Consider the following 21,310-nt stretch of genomic DNA (forward strand, 5'->3'; position numbering starts at 1 on the left):
TAAGCTCACCAGTTCTCTCTTTCTTTTTAATGATGTTCCAAACAGTTGATTTTGGTGAGCTTGCGGTTTGGCTGATGTCTCTAATAGTTTTATTCTCAGTCTCATAATAGCTTCTTTGACTTTCATTGGCACAAGTTTGGTCCTCATGTTGATAAACAGCAATAAAATTTTCCAAAGGTGATGGAAAGACTGGAGGAAAGGCTTGATGCTGAGAGCTCTCTTATACCTGCATTAAGGAGGCAATTAAACACACATGAGCAATTACAAACACCTGTGAAGCTATGTGTCCCAGATATTATGGTGTCCTGAAATGGGGTGACTATGTATAAACACAGCTGTAATTTCTACATGGTGAAACCAAAATGTATAAAAATGGCCTTTAATAAAATCTGACAATGTGCACTTTAATCGCATGTGATTTTTTTTCTATTACAAATCTCACGTGGTTAAAGTGCACATTGTCAGATTTTATTAAAATTTGGTTTCACCATGTAGAAATTACAGCAGTGTTTATACATAGTTCCCCCCCATTTCAGGGCACCATAATGTTTGGGACACAGCAATGTCATGTAAATGAAAGTAGTCATGTTTAGTATTTTGTTGCATATCCTTTGCATGCAATGACTGCTTAAAGTCTGCGATTCATGGGCATCACCAGTTGCTGGGCGTTTTCTCTGGTGATGCTCTGCCAGGCCTATATTGCAGCCATCTTTAGCTTATGCTTGTTTTGGGGGCTAGTCCCCTTCAGTTCTCTCTTCAGCATGTAAAAGGCATGCTCAATTGGGTTTGGATCGTTTGATTGACTTGCCACTCAAGAATTGACCATTTTTTAGCTTTGATAAACTCCTTTGTTGCTTTAGCTGTATGTTTGGGATCATTGTTTTGCTGTGGAATGAACTGCCAGCCAATGAGTTTTGAGCCTTTTTCCTGAACTGTGGTTGCTCTTTTAAGTACTTCTTGGCAAACTGTAACCTGGCCATCCTATTTTTGCAGCTAACCAGTGGTTTGCAACTTGCAGTGTAGCCTCTGTATTTCTGTTCATGAAATCTTCTGTGGACAGTGGTTATTGACAAATCCACACCTGACTCCGGAAGAGTGTTTCTGATCTGTCGGACAGGTGTTTGGGGATTTTTCTTTATTGTAGAGAGAATTCTTCTGTCATCAGCTATGGAGGTCTTCCTTGACCTGCTCGTCCCTTTGTGATTAGTAAGCTCACCAGTGCTCTCTTTCTTCTTAATGATGTTCCAAACAGTTGATTTCGGTAAGCCTAAGGTTTGGCTGATGTCTCTAACAGTTTTATTCTTGTTTCTCAGTCTCATAATGGCTTCTTTGACTTTCAATGGCACAACTTTTGTCCTCGTGTTGATAAACAGCAATAACATTTTCCAAAGGTGATGGAAAGACTGGAGGAAAGACTTGATGCTGAGAGCTCTCTTATACCTGCATTAAGGGGGGGGGGGGGGGGGCGGCAGGCGGACGGACGGACGGACACTATTGTAAGGGGTTAAACATTCTAGCATTTGGCCATATGGGTTTTATTGCAGGGGTGTAAAAAAGGTGTAAAAGCTCCAGCTCGATTATGTTGCCAGGACATCCTGTTGACAGCACAGAGGCACGGTTTATGGCTAAGTGCATCCTTTGATATGGGCAACTGGCTTTAAGGCTTTGATGGTTGACCATCCTTTGATGGTTAAGGGGAACATTTGGTCATATCGACTGTTCTTTGGTCCTGGGAATACCGAGGACATGTAGGTCACACAGGACACGGAGGACATGGGGGGTCCTAAAGGGGACATAAAGATTTATAGGACATTGTAAAACTTGCCATATATGGTAGCAACAGGAAATGTATTTTGGGTATAAATATGTGTAATTGTTAGCATTCGGGGAGAGAGACTACACTAGCTTCCTGAGTGTTTCTAAACGCTCCGGTTTCTAGACTCTCTCCCACCTGGGTGAGTAGAATAAAGAGGTTATACGAATTCGCTTGTCTGACTATTCTGTTCATAGGGCACGAACTACAACATTTGGCGTAGTCGGCAGGATCTCTTTGGCACTGTCAACCACGAACGACTAAGAGGCAGCGGTGACTGAAACACGTCCGAAGGGGACAGAGTGCACTTCTCGACCGTTGTTCGAGACCCCGGACGTTGACGTTTTTCAGACACTGAAGTCCCTCGTTTGGGGTTGATTTTGTGTTCAACTGAGATTCACAGACGAACCGATAAGGAAAAGGGCAAGGATAAGGATGATATTCAGGTAAGAGTCTTTATCGCATGAGTCTGTGGTCTGGGTAAATTTAAGAATAATTTCATAACATGATATAGTGATTGGTTGTCAGGCCAGGAATGGGACAGGCTATGGATATAAGAGAAATTGATCGTTTGGTAATTGGATGTCAGACATGTGAGACGGACTTTGGATAAGGTGATGGCGGTGCCCCGGTATTATAACGTAAAGGGCGGTCACTCTTGTTGACATTGTCTTGGTCTGGGTAAATTGATCGTTTGGTAACAATTAATGTGGGAGCGAGAAGCAGTGAAGAAATGGAAAAAGAGGATTAAAAAAAATGGAAAGAGGGGGAAGCACCATCAGGAGTCAAGGGAGCGAAGTTCGAGGGACGGACGGACACTATTGTAAGGGGTTAAACATTCTAGCATTTGGCCATATGGGTTTTATTGCAGGGGTGTAAAAAAGGTGTAAAAGCTCCAGCTCGATTATGTTGCCAGGACATCCTGTTGACAGCACAGAGGCACGGTTTATGGCTAAGTGCATCCTTTGATATGGGCAACTGGCTTTAAGGCTTTGATGTTTGACCATCCTTTGATGGTTAAGGGGAACATTTGGTCATATCGACTGTTCTTTGGTCCTGGGAATACCGAGGACATGTAGGTCACACAGGACACGGAGGACATGGGGGGTCCTAAAGGGAACATAAAGATTTATAGGACATTGTAAAACTTGCCATATATGGTAGCAACAGGAAATGTATTTTGGGTATAAATATGTGTAATTGTTAGCATTCGGGGAGAGAGACTACACTAGCTTCCTGAGTGTTTCTAAACGCTCCGGTTTCTAGACTCTCTCCCACCTGGGTGAGTAGAATAAAGAGGTTATACGAATTCGGTTGTCTGACTATTCTGTTCATAGGGCACGAACTACAACATTTGGCGTAGTCGGCAGGATCTCTTTGGCACTGTCAACCACGAACGACTAAGAGGCAGCGGTGACTGAAACACGTCCGAAAGGGACAGAGTGCACTTCTCGACCGTTGTTCGAGACCCCGGACGTTGACGTTTTTCAGACACTGAAGTCCCTCGTTTGGGGTTGATTTTGTGTTCAACTGAGATTCACAGACGAACCGATAAGGAAAAGGGCAAGGATAAGGATGATATTCAGGTAAGAGTCTTTATCGCATGAGTCTGTGGTCTGGGTAAATTTAAGAATAATTTCATAACGTGATATAGTGATTGGTTGTCAGGCCAGGAATGGGACAGGCTATGGATATAAGAGAAATTGATCGTTTGGTAATTGGATGTCAGACATGTGAGACGGACTTTGGATAAGGTGATGGCGGTGCCCCGGTATTATAACGTAAAGGGCGGTCACTCTTGTTGACATTGTCTTGGTCTGGGTAAATTGATCGTTTGGTAACAATTAATGTGGGAGCGAGAAGCAGTGAAGAAATGGAAAAAGAGGATTAAAAAAATGGAAAGAGGGGGAAGCACCATCAGGAGTCAAGGGAGCGAAGTTCGAGGGAAAATGCAAGTAGTAGAGGGATATCAGTGTGTGATAGGTTGGGAATACCGAAAACATGCGATATTTTGCAAGCGGAATGTAAGGTGTATGATCTAAGACTTGACCGTGATACCCGAGCTCGAGGTGAATTTAAAACCGGTACCAAAGGGATATATCTCGCCCAACAACAACAAAAGTCAGAATCCGAACCACTGGAGTCTATAGCGGCTTTATTAGGTAATCAGGAGTCCGAGGGTGACGAGGAACCCTGATCACGTCCGATCCCCACAGCCCCACAGGCAGAGCCACCGGCTGCGGTGGTGCCAGTCCCGGTTCTACCCTCCCCGCCAGAATATTGGGGACTACCCCCCGATAATGAGACAGCATCAGGGAATATGGATAGGTCCCAGACAAAGGGTTAAGTTGCGCCACGAACAAGAATCCGCACGATCGGCGCTAGAGATTGAGGATACTGCCCACCCTAGCCTTTTTCAGTACACCTCATGCTGCCCAGCAAGCTGAATTATTTGCCCTCACGCGGGCCTGCCATCTTTGCGTTGACCAATGTGCTAATATTTACACCGACTCACGATATGCCTTTGGGGTTGCACATGATTTTGGTACCCTGTGGCAGCACAGGGGCTTTTTGACTGCAGCAGGCACTCCTATTAAAAATGCCCTGTTTGTCCAAAGTCTACTAGCGAGTTTAACACTCCTGAAAACCTTGGCTGTCATTAAATGTAATTCGCATACATCTGTCAAGGATCCCATTTCTTTCAGGAATGCATTGGCTGACACATTGGCACGCACAGAGGCCCTGACCCCTACCATTTTAGTTCCTTTAGGTGAACAACAGCAGTTTTCTGCAACTACCGCTATGCCCAGTGTTTCGGAACTCTGCCAGCTTCAGGGGGACGCCCCCGAGGCTGAGAGACACCAGTGGAGCCAGGATGGGTGTTCCCCTCGCGAATCTGACTCGCTTTGGGTTACTGCCTCTGGCAAAGTTTGTGTCCCTAACGCGCTTTTACCTGTTTTGTTGCATTATGTGCACTCTCTTACCTATGCTGGTAAGAGGGGAATGTTGGATGTAATAAATGCTACATGGTATCACCCCAAAATACATTGGGGTTTACAAATTGATTTTATTGAATTGCCATGTGTACTTAGTTATAAGTATTGCTTAGTTATTGTTGATGTGTTTAGCTGATGGATTGATTTTGCTATTGATGTTGCTATTTTGCTATTGTTACTCCTGCTATTAGGGGAAGTGCACTCAAGATCTATATGGGATTGTGGTTAATCTGTATTTACTCCATGACATTTATGTAAAGACGTTCAGATGATATGCAGAGGAGGCAATGGCACAATACCCTGGAAGGCAGAAAGAATAGGACCCTGCTCAGGATGGTTTAATAAAACCAGAGCTAAACAATTGAGAGACCAAGCCTATTGGGTTGTACCCTGTGGACATGCTTTGTGCCAGTTTAATTTCCAATGCCTGACAGATGAATTTAGTTTTTGCCTTTCAGTCCAGGTATTTTTAAATTCATGTTACAAGTTGACAAAGCTTTTAATCAGGCATAGCAACTTCATGGTGAACTATTTTATGGATAACACCTTTCCTTACTCCTATTCCGTGCACGCTTTACTATTGACTTATTTATTGCCTAGTATTAAGAGCGATAACCATTTGCTCGGAGGGTGAGCTGGTGTTTCAGAACACCAGGTCAGCATGTGACAAAGCCGATGTCACCCAAGGATTATCAATGCCAGTTTTTGCAGGAACAAAAACGGTTGATAGCAGCTGTTCTACACACGTCCAGTATTCTGGCTGTTCCACGTGTTCAGGATGTGCATGCAATAATTCAGCATTTCTCATTGGGGTACCCCTTCATACAGGGATATAACAAAGAAGGAAATTTGAGCACAAGACTGCTGGACTAGTGTAGATGGTCTAAACGAACTGGGATCTGTATCTTTGGCTTCACATTTCAACATTTGTTTTTTTTAACTGGATGAATTGAATATTTGAGAATGAATTGAAGATTACAATTGTGCTGGAATTGTGGACCCTTCCCATTTTTGTACTAGCTTAGTTGATAAATTAGCCTTTGAAGCCTATTTACTTGGGTCAGTGGGTACATAAGATATTTAAAGGAAGTATTTTGCTTTTCATTTATTCAATGCCTGAGGACCACATTTAGAAAACCTATGCGTATAACCCCACTCTACTACAGGATTAGCCCCAGCTGAGGTATTATACGGGAAACCACTCCGAACCCCTTGGGGGATGGAGGGAGAGGGGTGCATCAACCTCCATGAACTGTACGACCTGGATGAGCGTTTAATTGAATAAATGAAATTATTAACCCAATCTTTATCAGCCTAGCATTCTCAGGTCCGAAACGCCCAGAAACCACGGGACAACATGAGGCTGAGATGGGATTGTGGATTATATTGACCCTCGGTAGTCAGATAGAAGGACGAATCTCGGATCTCCGGCAAACCAATCGTTTCTTCAACCAATCGTTTGACCAACCAACCAAGCGAACCAATCGTTTATGTCAGACATATGCTTCACAGGTGGAACGGTCTGCCTGTTGGGTGTGCGCCGCAGGTTTCAACACATGGAAAAAGCATGATGCCTCTTTACCCGGTCCCCTTCACTCCGAGTGAAGTCAGGTCTGCCCGGTTCTTTTTGAATCACTCAGAGAGCCCTGGCCCCAATAATTGGTGTACGGATTACGACAACCAATCAGATGACTGTGGATGTCAATGTTTTAATGGGTGGTTCTTGAGATCCTATCTTAATCAAACACAGGAGATTTGGCCCCGGATGCAACTTAATTCTCCTCATGACTCTCCAGAAACACCAATAAATACAACCTGTTTCTGTAGAATGGGATTCAGCACATGCACCCATATCAGTACTACAGTTCCCCCAAGACCTCTCAATGGGACTTACTTAATATGTGGGAGCTGAGCATATGTCTGGTTACCAGGACTTTCGCCACGGTATGATCAGGGATCTTATGAGACCTGGACAGGGTGCTGTTATCTAGCTTTTGTAATCCCACATTTACGAATCATAAATCATCCTCTACAGCATCCAGAGCGGCGCTCCAAACGAGCTGTATCGGAGTTTGAGAGGTTTTGGTGGATAATATTCCCGAGATGGGGAACCGCTCGGGCGGGAACTGAAATTTGAAACTTAGCTAGTGCCCTGGAACAATTAGCAAATTGTACCGCTGATGGACTGTTCGAGACTCAGGAACAAATAGGCCAGTTAACAACTGAAATAATGGCCCTGCGTCTTGTCGCTCTCCAGAATCGTATGGCTCTAGATTTCCTGCTAGCCGAGAAAGGGGATACCTGTACTATGATAGGGCAAGAATGTTGTACATTTGTACCAGATGTATCCTCTAATATCACCAATATCGCGGGGCCTGTGAAGGAGGTTATAGAAAGAGCATTTCGTGTTTGAACCCTCTGAGGGGGCGCTGTGAACTGTTTATGTATATGCTGTTATGTTTGTGTGCCATTGTATGTATGTTCTTAGTACCTGAACTGATGTACAGCGCTTTGGTCAATGTGGGTTGTTTTTAAATGTGCTATACAAATAAAATTGACTTAGCTTGACTAGGAAAATAGGGGTAGATTTAGCCCAAAATCAAATTAATGCTTCAGGATGGGATTGGTTTGGTTTAGGATATTTGTGGGGGCCGATTTTCCATTATGGCAGTATCTTTCTGTTAATTGTAGTGATTCTGTTAATTTGTTATTGTTTCGGTCCATGTATACGCCAACTACTTGTTAATCGGTCAATTTAAAAAGAAAAAGAAAACAACACAATCGGTGATTATAGTATAATCAAAGAGGGGAATGTAAGGGGTTAAACATTCTAGCATTTGGCCATATGGGTTTTATTGCAGGGGTGTAAAAAAGGTGTAAAAGCTCCAGCTCGATTATGTTGCCAGGACATCCTGTTGACAGCACAGAGGCACGGTTTATGGCTAAGTGCATCCTTTGATATGGGCAACTGGCTTTAAGGCTTTGATGGTTGACCATCCTTTGATGGTTAAGGGGAACATTTGGTCATATCGACTGTTCTTTGGTCCTGGGAATACCGAGGACATGTAGGTCACACAGGACACGGAGGACATGGGGGGTCCTAAAGGGGACATAAAGATTTATAGGACATTGTAAAACTTGCCATATATGGTAGCAACAGGAAATGTATTTTGGGTATAAATATGTGTAATTGTTAGCATTCGGGGAGAGAGACTACACTAGCTTCCTGAGTGTTTCTAAACGCTCCGGTTTCTAGACTCTCTCCCACCTGGGTGAGTAGAATAAAGAGGTTATACGAATTCGGTTGTCTGACTATTCTGTTCATAGGGCACGAACTACAACACTATGTATGAACAATGCTGTAATTTCTACATGGTGAAACCAAAATGTATTAAAATGGTCTTTATTAAAATTTTGACAATGTGCACTGTAACCACTTGTGATTTTTTCTCTATTACAAATCCCAAATTGTGGAGTACAGAGACAAATAAATAAATGATGGGTCTTTGTCCCAAACATTATGGAGGGCACTGTAGGTGCCTGTTAGGTGTTTCTTTTCTCCTGAGGAAAGGTAGAGCTTCTGCTGTCAGGAGCTCCTTAGTTTTCTGCTCATTTTTACCAAATCCATTCCGTGCCAAGTTTACCCAAACATCTGTAGTTCAGTTGCACTGTGCAGGTGCCACTTGAATTTGGCACATTAGCGACCCAAGTGTTAAACTCCAATCCATTATTTCAATGAAGCATGCAACAATATGGGCCATGTGTTCAACTCCTGTGAGACGTTGGTCCTCTACCCCTGCTCCTTTTCCATTTCTTAGCAGGTGTCTCGCAATGGAAGCAAACTTCAATGCTGAAATTCACTTTTGCTTTCAATGATTCGTCACAGTCCTTGGTCATTTGAGAAAAGGGTTTTTTGCAGATCCATTTTTCAGACCTGAGAAATTCATGCAGCAGTGATCTTTGCTCTTGTACATGTTTCTGCAACTATTTGCCAACACTATGTGGCTAAAACAATGAGTTTGCACATTCCACAACATTACTTGACACAAAGTTGAGCTACTAGTTCCTTACCTTGGATCATCTAATTTCACATGAACACTTCTCCATTATGAGTTCAGCTGCCTCAGAACTCTGATTTATATTCTGCCCCACTCAGCTGTCAATCCTGATTTTGCTTTGCTGTACAGAGGTTTCAATTCTAATTTGTGTTAAAATACTCTCATCTGTCTTCTGCCCTCATCTCATCTCTCATCTGTCCTCGTATTTCGCCTGGGCAGCTTGCAGCCCAGTGGTATGAACATCGACTTCTCCAACTTTAGATAGTTCCTCTGTCCCTCTCTTCCCCTCCCCTTCCCAGATCTCCCTCTATCTTCCTGTCTCCACCTATATCCTTCCTTTGTCCTGCCCCCCTTAACATCAGTCTGAAGAAGGGACTTGACCCTAAACGTCGCCCCTTCCTTCTCTCCCGAGATGCTGCCTGACCTGCTGAGTTACTCCAGCATTTTGTGAATAAATACCGATTTGTACCAGCATCTGCAGTTATTTTCTTATACTCATCTGACCTTGCACTCTTTCTCAAAGTTCTGCTGTGACCGATCTGTTCCGCATTTATGCTCAGTCACCTGACTTTCTAGTTCATTATTAGACTTTACTGTGGCTGAATCTCTGTTAGCTCCCCCTAATGTTTGATATTGTAATATTTTCTGTCTTCAAAAGAACTAACCAAAAGCAAAGTGAACACGTTGCACATTCTTCCGTAGCTGTATATTACAAATGTGGTTAAATTTGGCTCCGCTGGACCTCGGACTGGCAAGAGTATCCTTATTTGCAGATAGAAATGTTATTTAGTGGTTTACACAAAAATATTGTAGAAATCTACCTTTTGGAAAAAAGGTGGTAAAAGAAGGATCAAATAGATTTAGATTTTCAATCTTTTGGTACAATAACAGCATTTAAAATACATTCAAACAGGTTCATGGATAGGAAAGGGTTGGAAGGATATGGGTCAAACGTGGCCAGGTGGGACTAGTGTAGATGGGGCATCTTGGTCATGGGCCAATTGGGCTGAAGGACCTGTTTCCGTGTTGTATGTCTCTACTTTGACTTCCAGCTTTTCTTTGGCCTTTTAATCTATGGCAACCATTTGGTGCTTAATTGTAGTAGTAATTTTTACGTAACCAGGCTAGTGAATATCGACAGCTATTTGGTCGAGTTGGTTGTATCGATTTTATATTCACACGGCTTTTACCATTAAACATTTCCAACGTCAGTGATCAGGGAAGGAACCCAAAATAATCGCTCCATTTGCTGCAGAACATTATGGAGATCATTGCACTCTTGGTTGAGATCAATTCGTTCAAAATGGAAATGGAGAGCAAGAAATTAATCATTCTTGATTCTTGAAATGGTTTACACTGGACCTTGACATCTTCACAGTCACATTTACAGTGTAAAAGGTACAAAATCACACTTCAGAAAGCACTTTCATTTGCTCCAGGTGACCATTCAGAATGTGTGCCTTTTTTAAATTTATTCATTTGTTACACTCTCACAGTAAATAAATCGCCTTGGCTTCATCGGCCCATTTGTAAGCAAAGAAAAAAAAAAAGTTTTGTCTTCAGAATTTTAACTAAAGACTGGAATATCTACCTGGTGGCAGTCATACATTATAGAAACAGATCCTTCGGCCCAACTTGCCCCCACTGACCAACATGTCCCATTTACAATAGTCCCACCTGCCTGTGTTTGGCCCACATTCCTCTGAACCTGTCCTATCCATGTACCTGTCTAAATGTATTTTAAACATTGCAATAGTACCTGCCTCAACGACCTCCTCCAGCAGCTCGTTCCACACACCCGCCACACTTGTGAAAATGTTATCCCTCAGGTTCTTGGTAAATCTATCCCCCCTCACCTTAAAGCTATGTCCTCTGGTTCTCGATTCCCTTGTGCATCTACCCGATCTATTCCCCTCATGATTCTTCATGGTTCGTGAAGTAATTGGAAACCTGAAGGGAACAACCCAATTTGGGTAATCAAAGGCTATGGGTTTCAGAAACCCACGTATAATGACTGGAGCTGCATTTTACTCTTTGGGAGTTGTTGCACAGAGAAGGTCATGTCCATATTACCTAGGAATGGACAAAATCCATGGTTGAGATTTGGGAATGGCTTGTTAGCAATTGAAGAGAACCCTAACATCGTTCCTCTGTGGAAGACAGGAGCTGTCATCTGTCAATGGGTTGCTTCCTTTCGGGGCTTATCTGCTGTAGGTTCTCTGGGTTGTGTAGATTCCAGTCATGAGTGCACAGTGGGAAACAATGACCATGTTGCATTGGGTGAAATTGGTCATTGAGATGGAAACTTGTCCGTATGCGCTAAGCATGCAGTGTCGCAGCATTCATGCATGGCGTTCAAGTTTTCTGCTTTTGAATTTCAATGGAGCCGAGGTTTGGAAATGGAGTTTCTTGTACAGGCACTACCACTTTCTCCCATTACATTCAGCCAGGGATACATATTTACTGCCATGTTTCAAGTATGGAAGTGCATGGAGCAGACATTTCCTGTCCACTTTCTGTTTCACTCCTGCTGAAGTACTTGTTCTTGTATCAATAAATCTCCAACTCTTTCTCGCAGTGAAACATCATATCATTTCCTGTTGCATAATAGAAAAAAAGATCTCTGCATTATGTGAATTAGTATCTCAAGTGATTAGCTTTTTAAAAGGCTTCACTCTGATGGCTTAGCAAGTTGGTCCCCATCATCTGTGCTATATTCATGCCAAGAAATGCAACATTTTCGTATCCAGATATTCAAATGGGTTGGGGGCAGCCCAGTTAATTGCAGAGCCAATTTTGTAAATTCCAACTTCAGAAAGCAGGCCAGACTGCTTTGCTTCCCCTGCCAATGTTTTTTGTCATTAATTACATAAATATAGTTGCCTAAATTCATTTGCATCATGCTGTTTTCTTTTCCACTGTATGTAGTTAATTTTCCCCAAGTGAGTTGCAGTAACAACTATTTCTGGATCACTTAATTTTTCTGTGGAAAATCATGCTCTGTATCCACCTTGCACACGTTGCTGATTTTGTTGTTGCTGTTATCCGGTTTGTGTGGTATGTGACATAATTTGTGTGGCCATTCCTTTTTGTGGTGTTGCAGTAGACGTTGGGGCTCATGTCATTGAACACTCTACGGCCAATCATGTCTTCCTTATATAATGCAAGAGTAACTTGCCAAAGATAGACACAAAATGCTGTTTAAAAACTCAGTGGGTCAGGCAGCATCCCTGGAGAACATGGATAGGGGACGTTTCAGGTTGGGACCATTCTTCAGACTGATTGTGGTGAGCGGGGAAAGAAAGCTGAGAGAGATGGGGCAGGGCGGAGCATGGCTGGTCATGTCAACACAGGCGAGCGGGTTATTTGGTAGGCAGATTGTTGGACAAATACTAGAGATGCAGAGACAGATGTGAGCCCGATAGGATAAAGAGTTGCAAATTGTTAAGCTTGTCAATAGAAAAGTTGTGAATTGTGTATTCATTGTAAATGGTACAAGTGGAGGGGGCAGATAGAGGGGGGGAAACTGGTGCCACATCTGCTGGGTTTCAGGGGGGGCGGAAGGGAAGGGGAGAGGGAGGGTGGAAAGAAGGGGGGGGGGAGAAAAGAGAGGGGGAAGGAAGCTGTGGTGGTTTGGTTACTTAAAATTGCAAAATTTGATGTTAAAATGTTGGGTTGTAAGCTACCCAAATGGAATATGAGGTGCCGTTGCTCCAGTTTGCGTGTGGTGACGGAGGAGGCCCAGGACAGAAAGGTTAGTACAGGACGGGGAGTTAAAATAGTTAGCAGCTGGGAGATATGGTAGGCCTTGCAAGTGCAAGTTCGACTTGCCGTCATTGTTCTGACACCCTGGAATTGCCGAAAGCCTATTCCCTCTGGCCCAGAGGTGCCATCAACACTGCAATCGGAATATTATCTCTCGAATCTGAGCAGTGATGAGTCAGCACTCCTGCACTGGGCAGTCACTTTTGCAAGATTTTCAACCAGAGTGACTCCTAATTGCCAAAATCTGGTTCTGAATATTTTTCATTGGGTGTTGATCCAAGAAAAACACACAAACAGATTGGTGTGGCGGCTCCCAAGGGTCGGGCCTTACCACTACTGAACCCCTCGGCACGGGAATGGACCAGTCCAGGGGGGCGGCCCTTAGCTACGGGGATAAAGGGCGGGAGTTTAGGCGCGATCTCTCTCTGGCAGACTCGACTGGTCTAGAGAACACCACAAAATAAATCCATCCTGAAATACCTGGCTCCTCGCCTTTATTTCGGGCTTTTCGACGCGCCACATTGGCAACATATTGCAGGGCGAAGAAATGCTCTTGTTAGCAGCAGCCAAATCGCACTTGTTTACACTTTGCAAATAGAGAGAATCTGTCTAGAGCAATGGGTGCAAAATTTTGTCAATTTTCCAGAACAGACACTGTCTCTGTCCCCATCAGTTAAATCTTCCTTCGATATCATGGATATCTTTGAAAGATATTTTGATCTGCATTTCATATATGAATAGCATTTCAATGTTTCAGTAAATATAACAATTATTAATATGCATGAATAAGGATTGCAAATCCAACCACCATCACTTTATACCTGTTAATTTAAGAGAAGAATTGCTTTGGCGATTGGGCATGTCAAAAGTGTGCTCACAAAATTGCAAAGTGAAATTCAGACATGGGGCTGGCTATTTGCAGGTGAAAGGGTCACAAATGTCTGTGTGAGAACTGGCTTACCATTGGAAAACTGTATGCCCAAAGGTTTCTATGTGTATCATACTTCATTCAAGCAGTGAACATGGGCTGACAACACTTGCAAGGCAAAGGTCAGCTAATCTCATTATATCCCTGTGATTGCGTCATCTTCCACCCTTCACGCCAATTCCCAACTCCACCAAAATTACCAGGCAATTTTCCCCTGCAACTGCAGGAGATATAATACCTGTCCCGTCACCTCCTTCCCCCACCTTCATCCAGGGACCCCAGCACCTCTTCCAGGTGAGACAGAGGTTCACATGCACCTCTTCAAATCTCGTCTCCTGTATTCGGTGCTCCCAATGTGGCCTCCTTTGCACTAGCAAGACCAAGTGTAAGCTAGGTGGCCATTTCGCTGAACACTTGTGCTCGGTCTGCCAAGGCCAGATGGATGTCCCAATTGCCACCATTTTAGCTCCCCTTTCTATTTCCCAATTTCCCCATACTGACCTTTTCTGCACTGGCCACATGCACACTGGAGGAACTGCACCTCGTACTCAGCTTGGGTAGCTGACAACCCAACAGAATTAACATTGAATTTTCCAGTTTTAAGAAATACCCTTCCTACCCCGTCTCTCTTTCCTGTGCCACCCCAACCCCAGAGGGCACCCATTTCTTCTGTTATCCCGTCCTGGTCAACCAACTCCTTTTCCCTCCTTTATATGGTCATCTCCCATCCCTGAGTCCCTAATTTCCCTTTTTTCCACCTATATTCCACCCTCTGGCTTTACGTTTCGCTCCTCTGCTTGCCTTACCTGATATCCTTTTATCATCTTTTCATCTCTAGCCTTTGTCGCTTCATCCATCTGCCAATCAAACCCCACTCCTGCATTCACCTATCCCTTACCAAGCTTTATCCCATCCCCACCTGACCTTTACCAGCTTTCTCCCCAATACTTTATTCTGTCTGAAATTATTCGGTTTGGAAGTGTAATGTTACTTGTCCTGACTCGCTGAGTTCCTCCAGCACTTTGTATTTTGCTAAAAATTCCAGCAGCTGCATTTCCTTGTGTCTCCACCAGGCATTCTTGTTGGTTCGGTAATTAACCTGTTTTCTCAGCCTTTTGTGCCAAACACATATTTCTCAATCTGTATGTGGGCAAGGTGTAGGTGACAATTTATATAACCTACACAGTTTATTGTAAGAGTTTAATGGCGATTTTCCATTTTAAGTTTTTCATTCCTTCATATATTTTTATAGCTACACTGAAATGTTGCATGCTCTAATTTATGGTCTGCCTGAATAGCTATTCATCAGCCTCCTAGCTCGAGATGCATACAGTGCTGTACAATTTTGGTTTTTTGGCTTTTAGTCCTGCCAGCATCATGAGCCAGTATAGTCCTTTCTATTAATTTTGAACTCTGTCTCTTTCAGAAAACTAGGTGCCGAGAATGATGGATTGGTGCAGAGTGCTTTTCCGCCGCTGGGCTTGTCATGTGTTTCATTTGTGTTTATGAAAATATTAGTGTTGTGTAACAGAATGTGTCCTGTTGGAAGAAAATTGCTAATTTGTAAAGTGAAGCTATCATTTATTAGCCTATCCTCTACGATATATTGTGGGCCACAAGACTATAAACTGTTAGCAATAGCGCAGTAGTTGTCGCTGCCTAATAAACTTGGCATTTCAGATAGCAAAGTAAAGCTGGAAGAAATAATTCACTGTGACTACCCAACTTTGTTATTTGTTATTGTTAACATTAAGCTGCAAGAGTGGTTGGCAAAGCTCCAGCAAATTGTTCCTCATATAATATTTTTCATCGTTCCAGACAAACGTATCATTAATTAACGTTGTATTTTCCTTTGCAATGGAATTGACCTTGACCTTATAGTGTTTGGCTTGCTTGAGAAGTAGTTGTCATTACCAGCATAAACATACATATAACAAGATCTTTATTTTTGCATGAGTATTGAGGAATTATTCTTGCTATTGAGGGCGTGCAACGTAGGTTTACTAGGTTAATTCCCGGAATGGCGGGACTGTCATATGTTGAAAGACTGGAGCGACTAGGCTTGTATACACTGGAATTTATAAGGATGAGAGGGGATCTTATCGAAACGTATAAGATTATTAAGGGGTTGGACACGTTAGAGGCAGGAAACGTGTTCCCAATGTTGGGGGAGTCCAGAACAAGGGGCCACAGTTTAAGAATAAGGGATAGGCCATTTAGAACGTAGATGAGGTAAAACTTTTTCAGTCAGAGAGTTGTGAATCTGTGGAATTCTCTGCCTCGGTAGGCATTTGAGGCCAATTCTCTGAATGCATTCAAGAGAGAGCTAGATAGAGCTCTTAAGGATAGCGGAGTCAGGGGGTATGGGGAGAAGGCAGGAACGGGGTACTGATTGAGAATGATCAGCCATGATCACATTGAATGGCGGTGCTGGCTCGAAGGGCCGAATGGCCTACTCCTGCACCTATTGTCTATATAAGATTTAAATGTTACAAAGATTTGAAATTACTGATGCATTACAACATCAATTTGAAGTAAAAATCTACCAAGAATCCTTCCAAAGAATAAACAGACTAGGTCTTCGGAATGGAATGCTTTGGGGTGACCAATGAAGTTCTAAATACTTCATGATAGATTAGACACAGATAATGCTTCCACGTGGGCAAGATCATGACCAAAGGCCATCAGTATAAAAATTATCTATTTTTCTATTGACATTCTTTTGATTTTAACATTACAAAATAATAAGAGGGATGCTTGAGAATTAATGCTGACTTCTTGGGACTTGTCACACGTTTGTGTGACTTCCAACAATCTTAATCAGGGAAATGTGTCGGAAATAAAGTCCAAATGGAATCTCTCCATAAGCTACCAGACGAGGTTTAAGAGCCACAGAAGATCTGTGTATTTGGTGTTTTTTCAGCTTTACTGATATTTCTGGTGTGGGTGGTGGTGGAGGCAGACAAGATAGTGGTGGCCTTTAAAAAGCTTTTAGATAGGCACACATGATTATGATGGGATATCGATCACGTGCAGGCAGAGGAGATGAATTCAGTTTGGCTGAAGAGCCTGTTCCTGTGCTGTACTGTTTGGTTTTCTATGCACAGTAGGAAGCTATTGGGTCTGTGAAGCCTTTGCTAGTTCTGTGAAAAAGCAAGAGGAATTCAGATTGTTCCTTTGCTTTGCCCTCTCCTTGTTGCTCTTTCATGTGCTTTATTCAGTTCCCTCTTGAATGTCCTGAACTATTTCCACCACTCCTTTTAGGAGCACATTCCAGATTTTTGTACTAGAACTGTTGAGGTGATAAAGATCAGGAAAGAGGGAGCACACCAAACTTCTTCTCTTGGAAAGAATAGGCTGAGAGTTAAATTGACAGAAAACCTTAAAATATTGTGACTTGGTTCAACAGGGTAAAGGATACTTCCATTTGCAGACTAGTCCAAAAGTCTGGGTCATAAACGTGCAATAGTTATTAGCCAATTCTATAAGGAACTGGAGGTACTTTGCTCAAAATGTGATCCCAACAAGCTGTTCCATGATATGGAAATGAAAAACTCGGTTGCATTTAAGTGGAAGCTTTATTAACGTGCTAGAGTCTCATGTGAATCGCAAACAATGACAAAGAAAGGTTGTGCCCAGCGGCCTACTTCTATGTTGTTAATAATGAGATCTGCTATTGGCTGGCACACTGCCCGAGTTGCTGGTTACTGCCTTGGAACATGCTCTTACTTGGATTACATCCCTGGTTGCAATTTTCTGCTGGAGCTGACTGCTTTCTAATTGGAGTGAGCTCGTGTAGTGCGGGCCCCACCTACCCAGTGTGAGGTTCCCTCCCTGGATTGCCAGACCCAGTAGGGAGACCCAGTGCCCATGCTCATTTGCTAGCTTCAACAGAATTTTGGAAAATCAAGGTCAGTATATGTTTTCATAAATCACTGACAATTAAAAAAAAAATGATTTTGATGGCTGCTGATTTGCAGCCAGAAATTTTCTTTGTATCTGCAAATGCCCTGTCATGCAATTTATGGCATTGTGTGGTTCTGAGGCGCAGTTGGCATAACAGCATTTAAATACAATTGTTGTTGCTCTTGAAGTAAGAGATGTTTGAGCCATGGCCTCCTTAAGAGAGATTGCACAGTGATGGGTCTTTTAGCCCACTAGATAGAGCTCCTAAGGATAGCGGAGTCAGGGGGTATGGGGAGAAGGCAGGAACGGGGTACTGATTGAGAATGATCAGCCATGATCACATTGAATGGCGGTGCTGGCTCGAAGGGCCGAATGGCCTCCTCCTGCACCTATTGAAAAAAAGAAGAAAAAAGAAGTTTCCAATTGTAGGGGGCATCTACAAACTACTCTACCCTGGGGAGTGTGTACAATTTAGGAAAGAATAAACAGACTAGGTCTTCGGAATGGAATGCTTTGGGGTGACCAATGAAGTTCTAAATACTTCATGATAGATTAGACACAGATAATGCTTCCACGTGGGCAAGATCATGACCAAAGGCCATCAGTATAAAAATTATCTTTAAAAACCCTGCAAATTCTGAAATAAAAATAAAATGCTGGAAGCATTCATCACACCAGGCAACATTTGTGGAAAGAGAACAGAGTTGAAGTTTCATGTCAAAGACCCTGCTTTAGATCTGGGGAAATGAGAAAACAAGTTTTAAATCGCAGAGAGGGTAGATAGAACAAAGGTCAAACCTCTGAAACGGTGAAGCCGGAAAATGTTTGGACCTGAGAAATTAATTTTCTCTATCCGCAGATAGTATCTGGTCTGCTTGAGATCACGGCATTTTCATGGTTTTCCAGGCTTTGGTAAAATAGGGTCACCAAGAAAAATTGAAGAAAAAAAATTTGCACTGTGGGTGGTGAGAAAGTGAAATGTGCAAAGCAAGACGTAGTTGAATAGTATATGTATTTAAAACCATTTGTGGGCAAGCAGAATGGGGGGAAACGAGTTCAGCTCCTTGATTGGAGCATGGTTTAAATGAGTTCAGCTCCTTGATTGGAGCATGAGTGTTGAGATAAACTTAATGGCACAAGTTGCTGTTTCAGCACAGTTGGATCCCGTGCAATCCTATATATATATATATTTTTCCAATTAGTGTATTTTTAAATAAAGTTAGCAAGCAGATTCAACACTTATTAAGAAGGCAAACAGCATGTTGGCCTTTATTGCAAAAGGATTGGAGTTTAATAATGAAGGCATTGCATTGAAGTTGTGCAGGGTTTTGATGAGGCCACACCTAGAATACTCTGCATGGTTTTGATCTCCTTACCATCTAAAAAAAATATTTTTTAGGATGGAAATATCAAATACCAGAGGGCATCGCTTTAAGGTGAGAGGGGCAAAGTTTAAAGGAAATGTGCAGGACAGGTTTTTTTTGGGCAGAGGATGGTGAGTGTCTGGCGTGTGCTGCTGGGGATGGCAGATACATTAGTGGCATTTAAGAGACTTTTGGATAAGCACATGGATATGAAGGGATATGGATTATGTGCAAGCATGTAAGAGATGTCCTTGATGTCATGTTTAGCACAGACATTGTAGGAAGGGCCTGTTCCTGTGCTGTACTGTCCTATGTTCTATATAAGTGACCCGCATATTGCAGCAGTTTGGATAAATGAAGTTCGCCCTTGTGGAATATGCAAATCACTACAAAAATATCTGGGACATGAAAAAAAATCACTCTTACAAAAATTATGTGGGGAGTAAAAAAATTAATAAAAAGAACACACTTTTTTCCCTCAATTCACCTTTGTTGATGCAAAGGCAAATGATGCAGCTTTACATGCATTGGTGTTTCGTACAGGGGCCCTGGTTCTTACAGAGTGTGTAGGTTGACCTAAGGTACTGTTTAAAAATGCGTCTGGGCAGACATCATTGGATAGCTGTCTGCACTGAGGCTTCCAATGTTCACACCACTCAAAGCAGACTGAGAATGGTGTAGCTACATATGGTGACTTATTTTCCAGGCTGTAGGGGGAGCACCTCATTTTTGTTCATACTGATAAATAGATTATTATTAATCCTGCAGATCAAACTCAATTGTGGCTGAACATAAAATAATTCCAAAAGGAAAGTGCATTTCATTAATGAGCCTGTGATGCTCAATTTTTGATTGATATCTTTGCAATTAATTTGGCCGCCACCTCCATTTTAATTCAATGTCTGATATGATGGTATAAAGGTGCTTCAGAAGGTTAAACTTTGCACTATACCTTCTTAAATGCTACATGTACATTTTTAATTAAATCACTCCCTCGATGATTCTTCTCCAACTGCCGCTCACTGCCATGTCCAACTAATTCTGAGGAAATTTCTAATTCCTCGCATCCCAGGGGGTCTGGGGAGAAGGCAGGAACGGGGTACTGATTGAGAATGATCAGCCATGATCACATTGAATGGCGGTGCTGGCTCAAAGGGCCGAATGGCCTCATCCTGCACCTATTGTCTATTGTCTATACCCTTTCCAAATGTGCTCTGCTTATGTTTCCTGTTTGTAGATGGGGCAGGCACTGTGGAGAGTTGCAAGAAATCAGCAAATGCAGCACCAGCGATACACCGAGGAAGACTACTACCTTGTAGAACATGACAGGAGGCTTTCCGCAGCAAATCGCAGGCATGCCCAGCTTGGGGTTGACGTCTACCACATCCTAAGAGTTGGCAGATCAAAGGAAGAGCACAGATTCCCGGATCTGGAACTATTGCCCCCAGAGTTGAGCTTAACCATTCTATCATATTTGAATGCGACTGACCTCTGCTTGGCATCGTGTGTCTGGCAGGACTTGGCTAATGATGATGTCCTCTGGCAGGGGTAAGTGCTGTCATTCATGGCCCTGACCCTATGAAAACTGTTGCTTGAGTACCTATATCTTGAATTGCAATCCAGGATTGGGAGTTGCATTCGTGTTTTCAGTCAACCATAGCCAAATATTGTGGGGAACAAACGTCTTTGTAAACGAGGATCAGAGACGCCACATTTCTGGCACCGACAAAGTTACAAATGGTTCATCGAACAGTTTTATCTTCTGCTCGCAGCGGTGAACTATGCCCGTGGCCACCGGCGGCCCCTCCATCGGGTCCTCCTTTGTTCTCTGCGACCTCCCCTGGTGTGTTAACAATGAGTAAAGCTGCAATCGTATCCTGATTGCTAATAATTTATATATTCATCAGATTAGAGACAACAGTTTTGCTATTCCTATAAAATCAATTGGACCATTCCAACCATTTAAGAAGAACTGAGGTGTTGCATTTTGGGACGTATAACAAGGGCAAGACCAACACAATGAATGGTAGGTCTCTGGGGAGTGTAGTAGAGCAGAGAGATCTAAGAATGCAGGTGCATGGTTCCTTGAAGGTGGAGTCACAGGTAGATAAGGTGGCCATAAAGGCTTTTGGCACATTGGCTTTCATCAGTCAGAGCATTGAGTATAGAATTTGGGAGGTCCTGTTGCAGTTGTGTAAGACGTTGGTGAGACCGCATTTAGAGTATTGTGTTCAGTTCTGGGCACCATGTTATAGGAAAGATATTGTCGAGCTTGAAAGGGTTCAGAGAAGATTTACAGGGGTGTTGCCAGGACTAGAGAGTGTGAGTTCTCGGGAGAGGTTGTGTAGCCTGGGTCTCAATTCCTTGGAGTGCAGTAGGATGAGGGTGATCTTAGAGTTGTATAAAATCATGAGACGAATAAATCAGGTTGATGCACAGAATCTCTTGCCCTGAGCAGGGAAATCGAGGACCAGAGGACA

The 21,310-nt window shown here is 42.9% G+C and overlaps 1 protein-coding gene across 5 annotated transcripts in view; it reads left to right on the forward strand.

The window, feature by feature from the left end:
• Positions 1 to 21,310, forward strand: part of fbxo8 (F-box protein 8) — a 66,295-nt gene that overhangs the window by 22,078 nt on the left and 22,907 nt on the right. For all 5 annotated transcript variants that reach the window (XM_078432128.1, XM_078432127.1, XM_078432126.1 and 2 more), the window contains one exon: positions 20,068 to 20,378. In XM_078432128.1, the coding sequence (XP_078288254.1) occupies positions 20,068 to 20,378 (311 nt within the window). Of the gene's footprint in view, positions 1 to 20,067; positions 20,379 to 21,310 lie in introns of those variants that run through there.

This window comes from Rhinoraja longicauda, chromosome 3, assembly GCF_053455715.1.
Source record: "Rhinoraja longicauda isolate Sanriku21f chromosome 3, sRhiLon1.1, whole genome shotgun sequence".
Taxonomy (NCBI): Eukaryota; Metazoa; Chordata; class Chondrichthyes; order Rajiformes; family Arhynchobatidae; genus Rhinoraja; species Rhinoraja longicauda.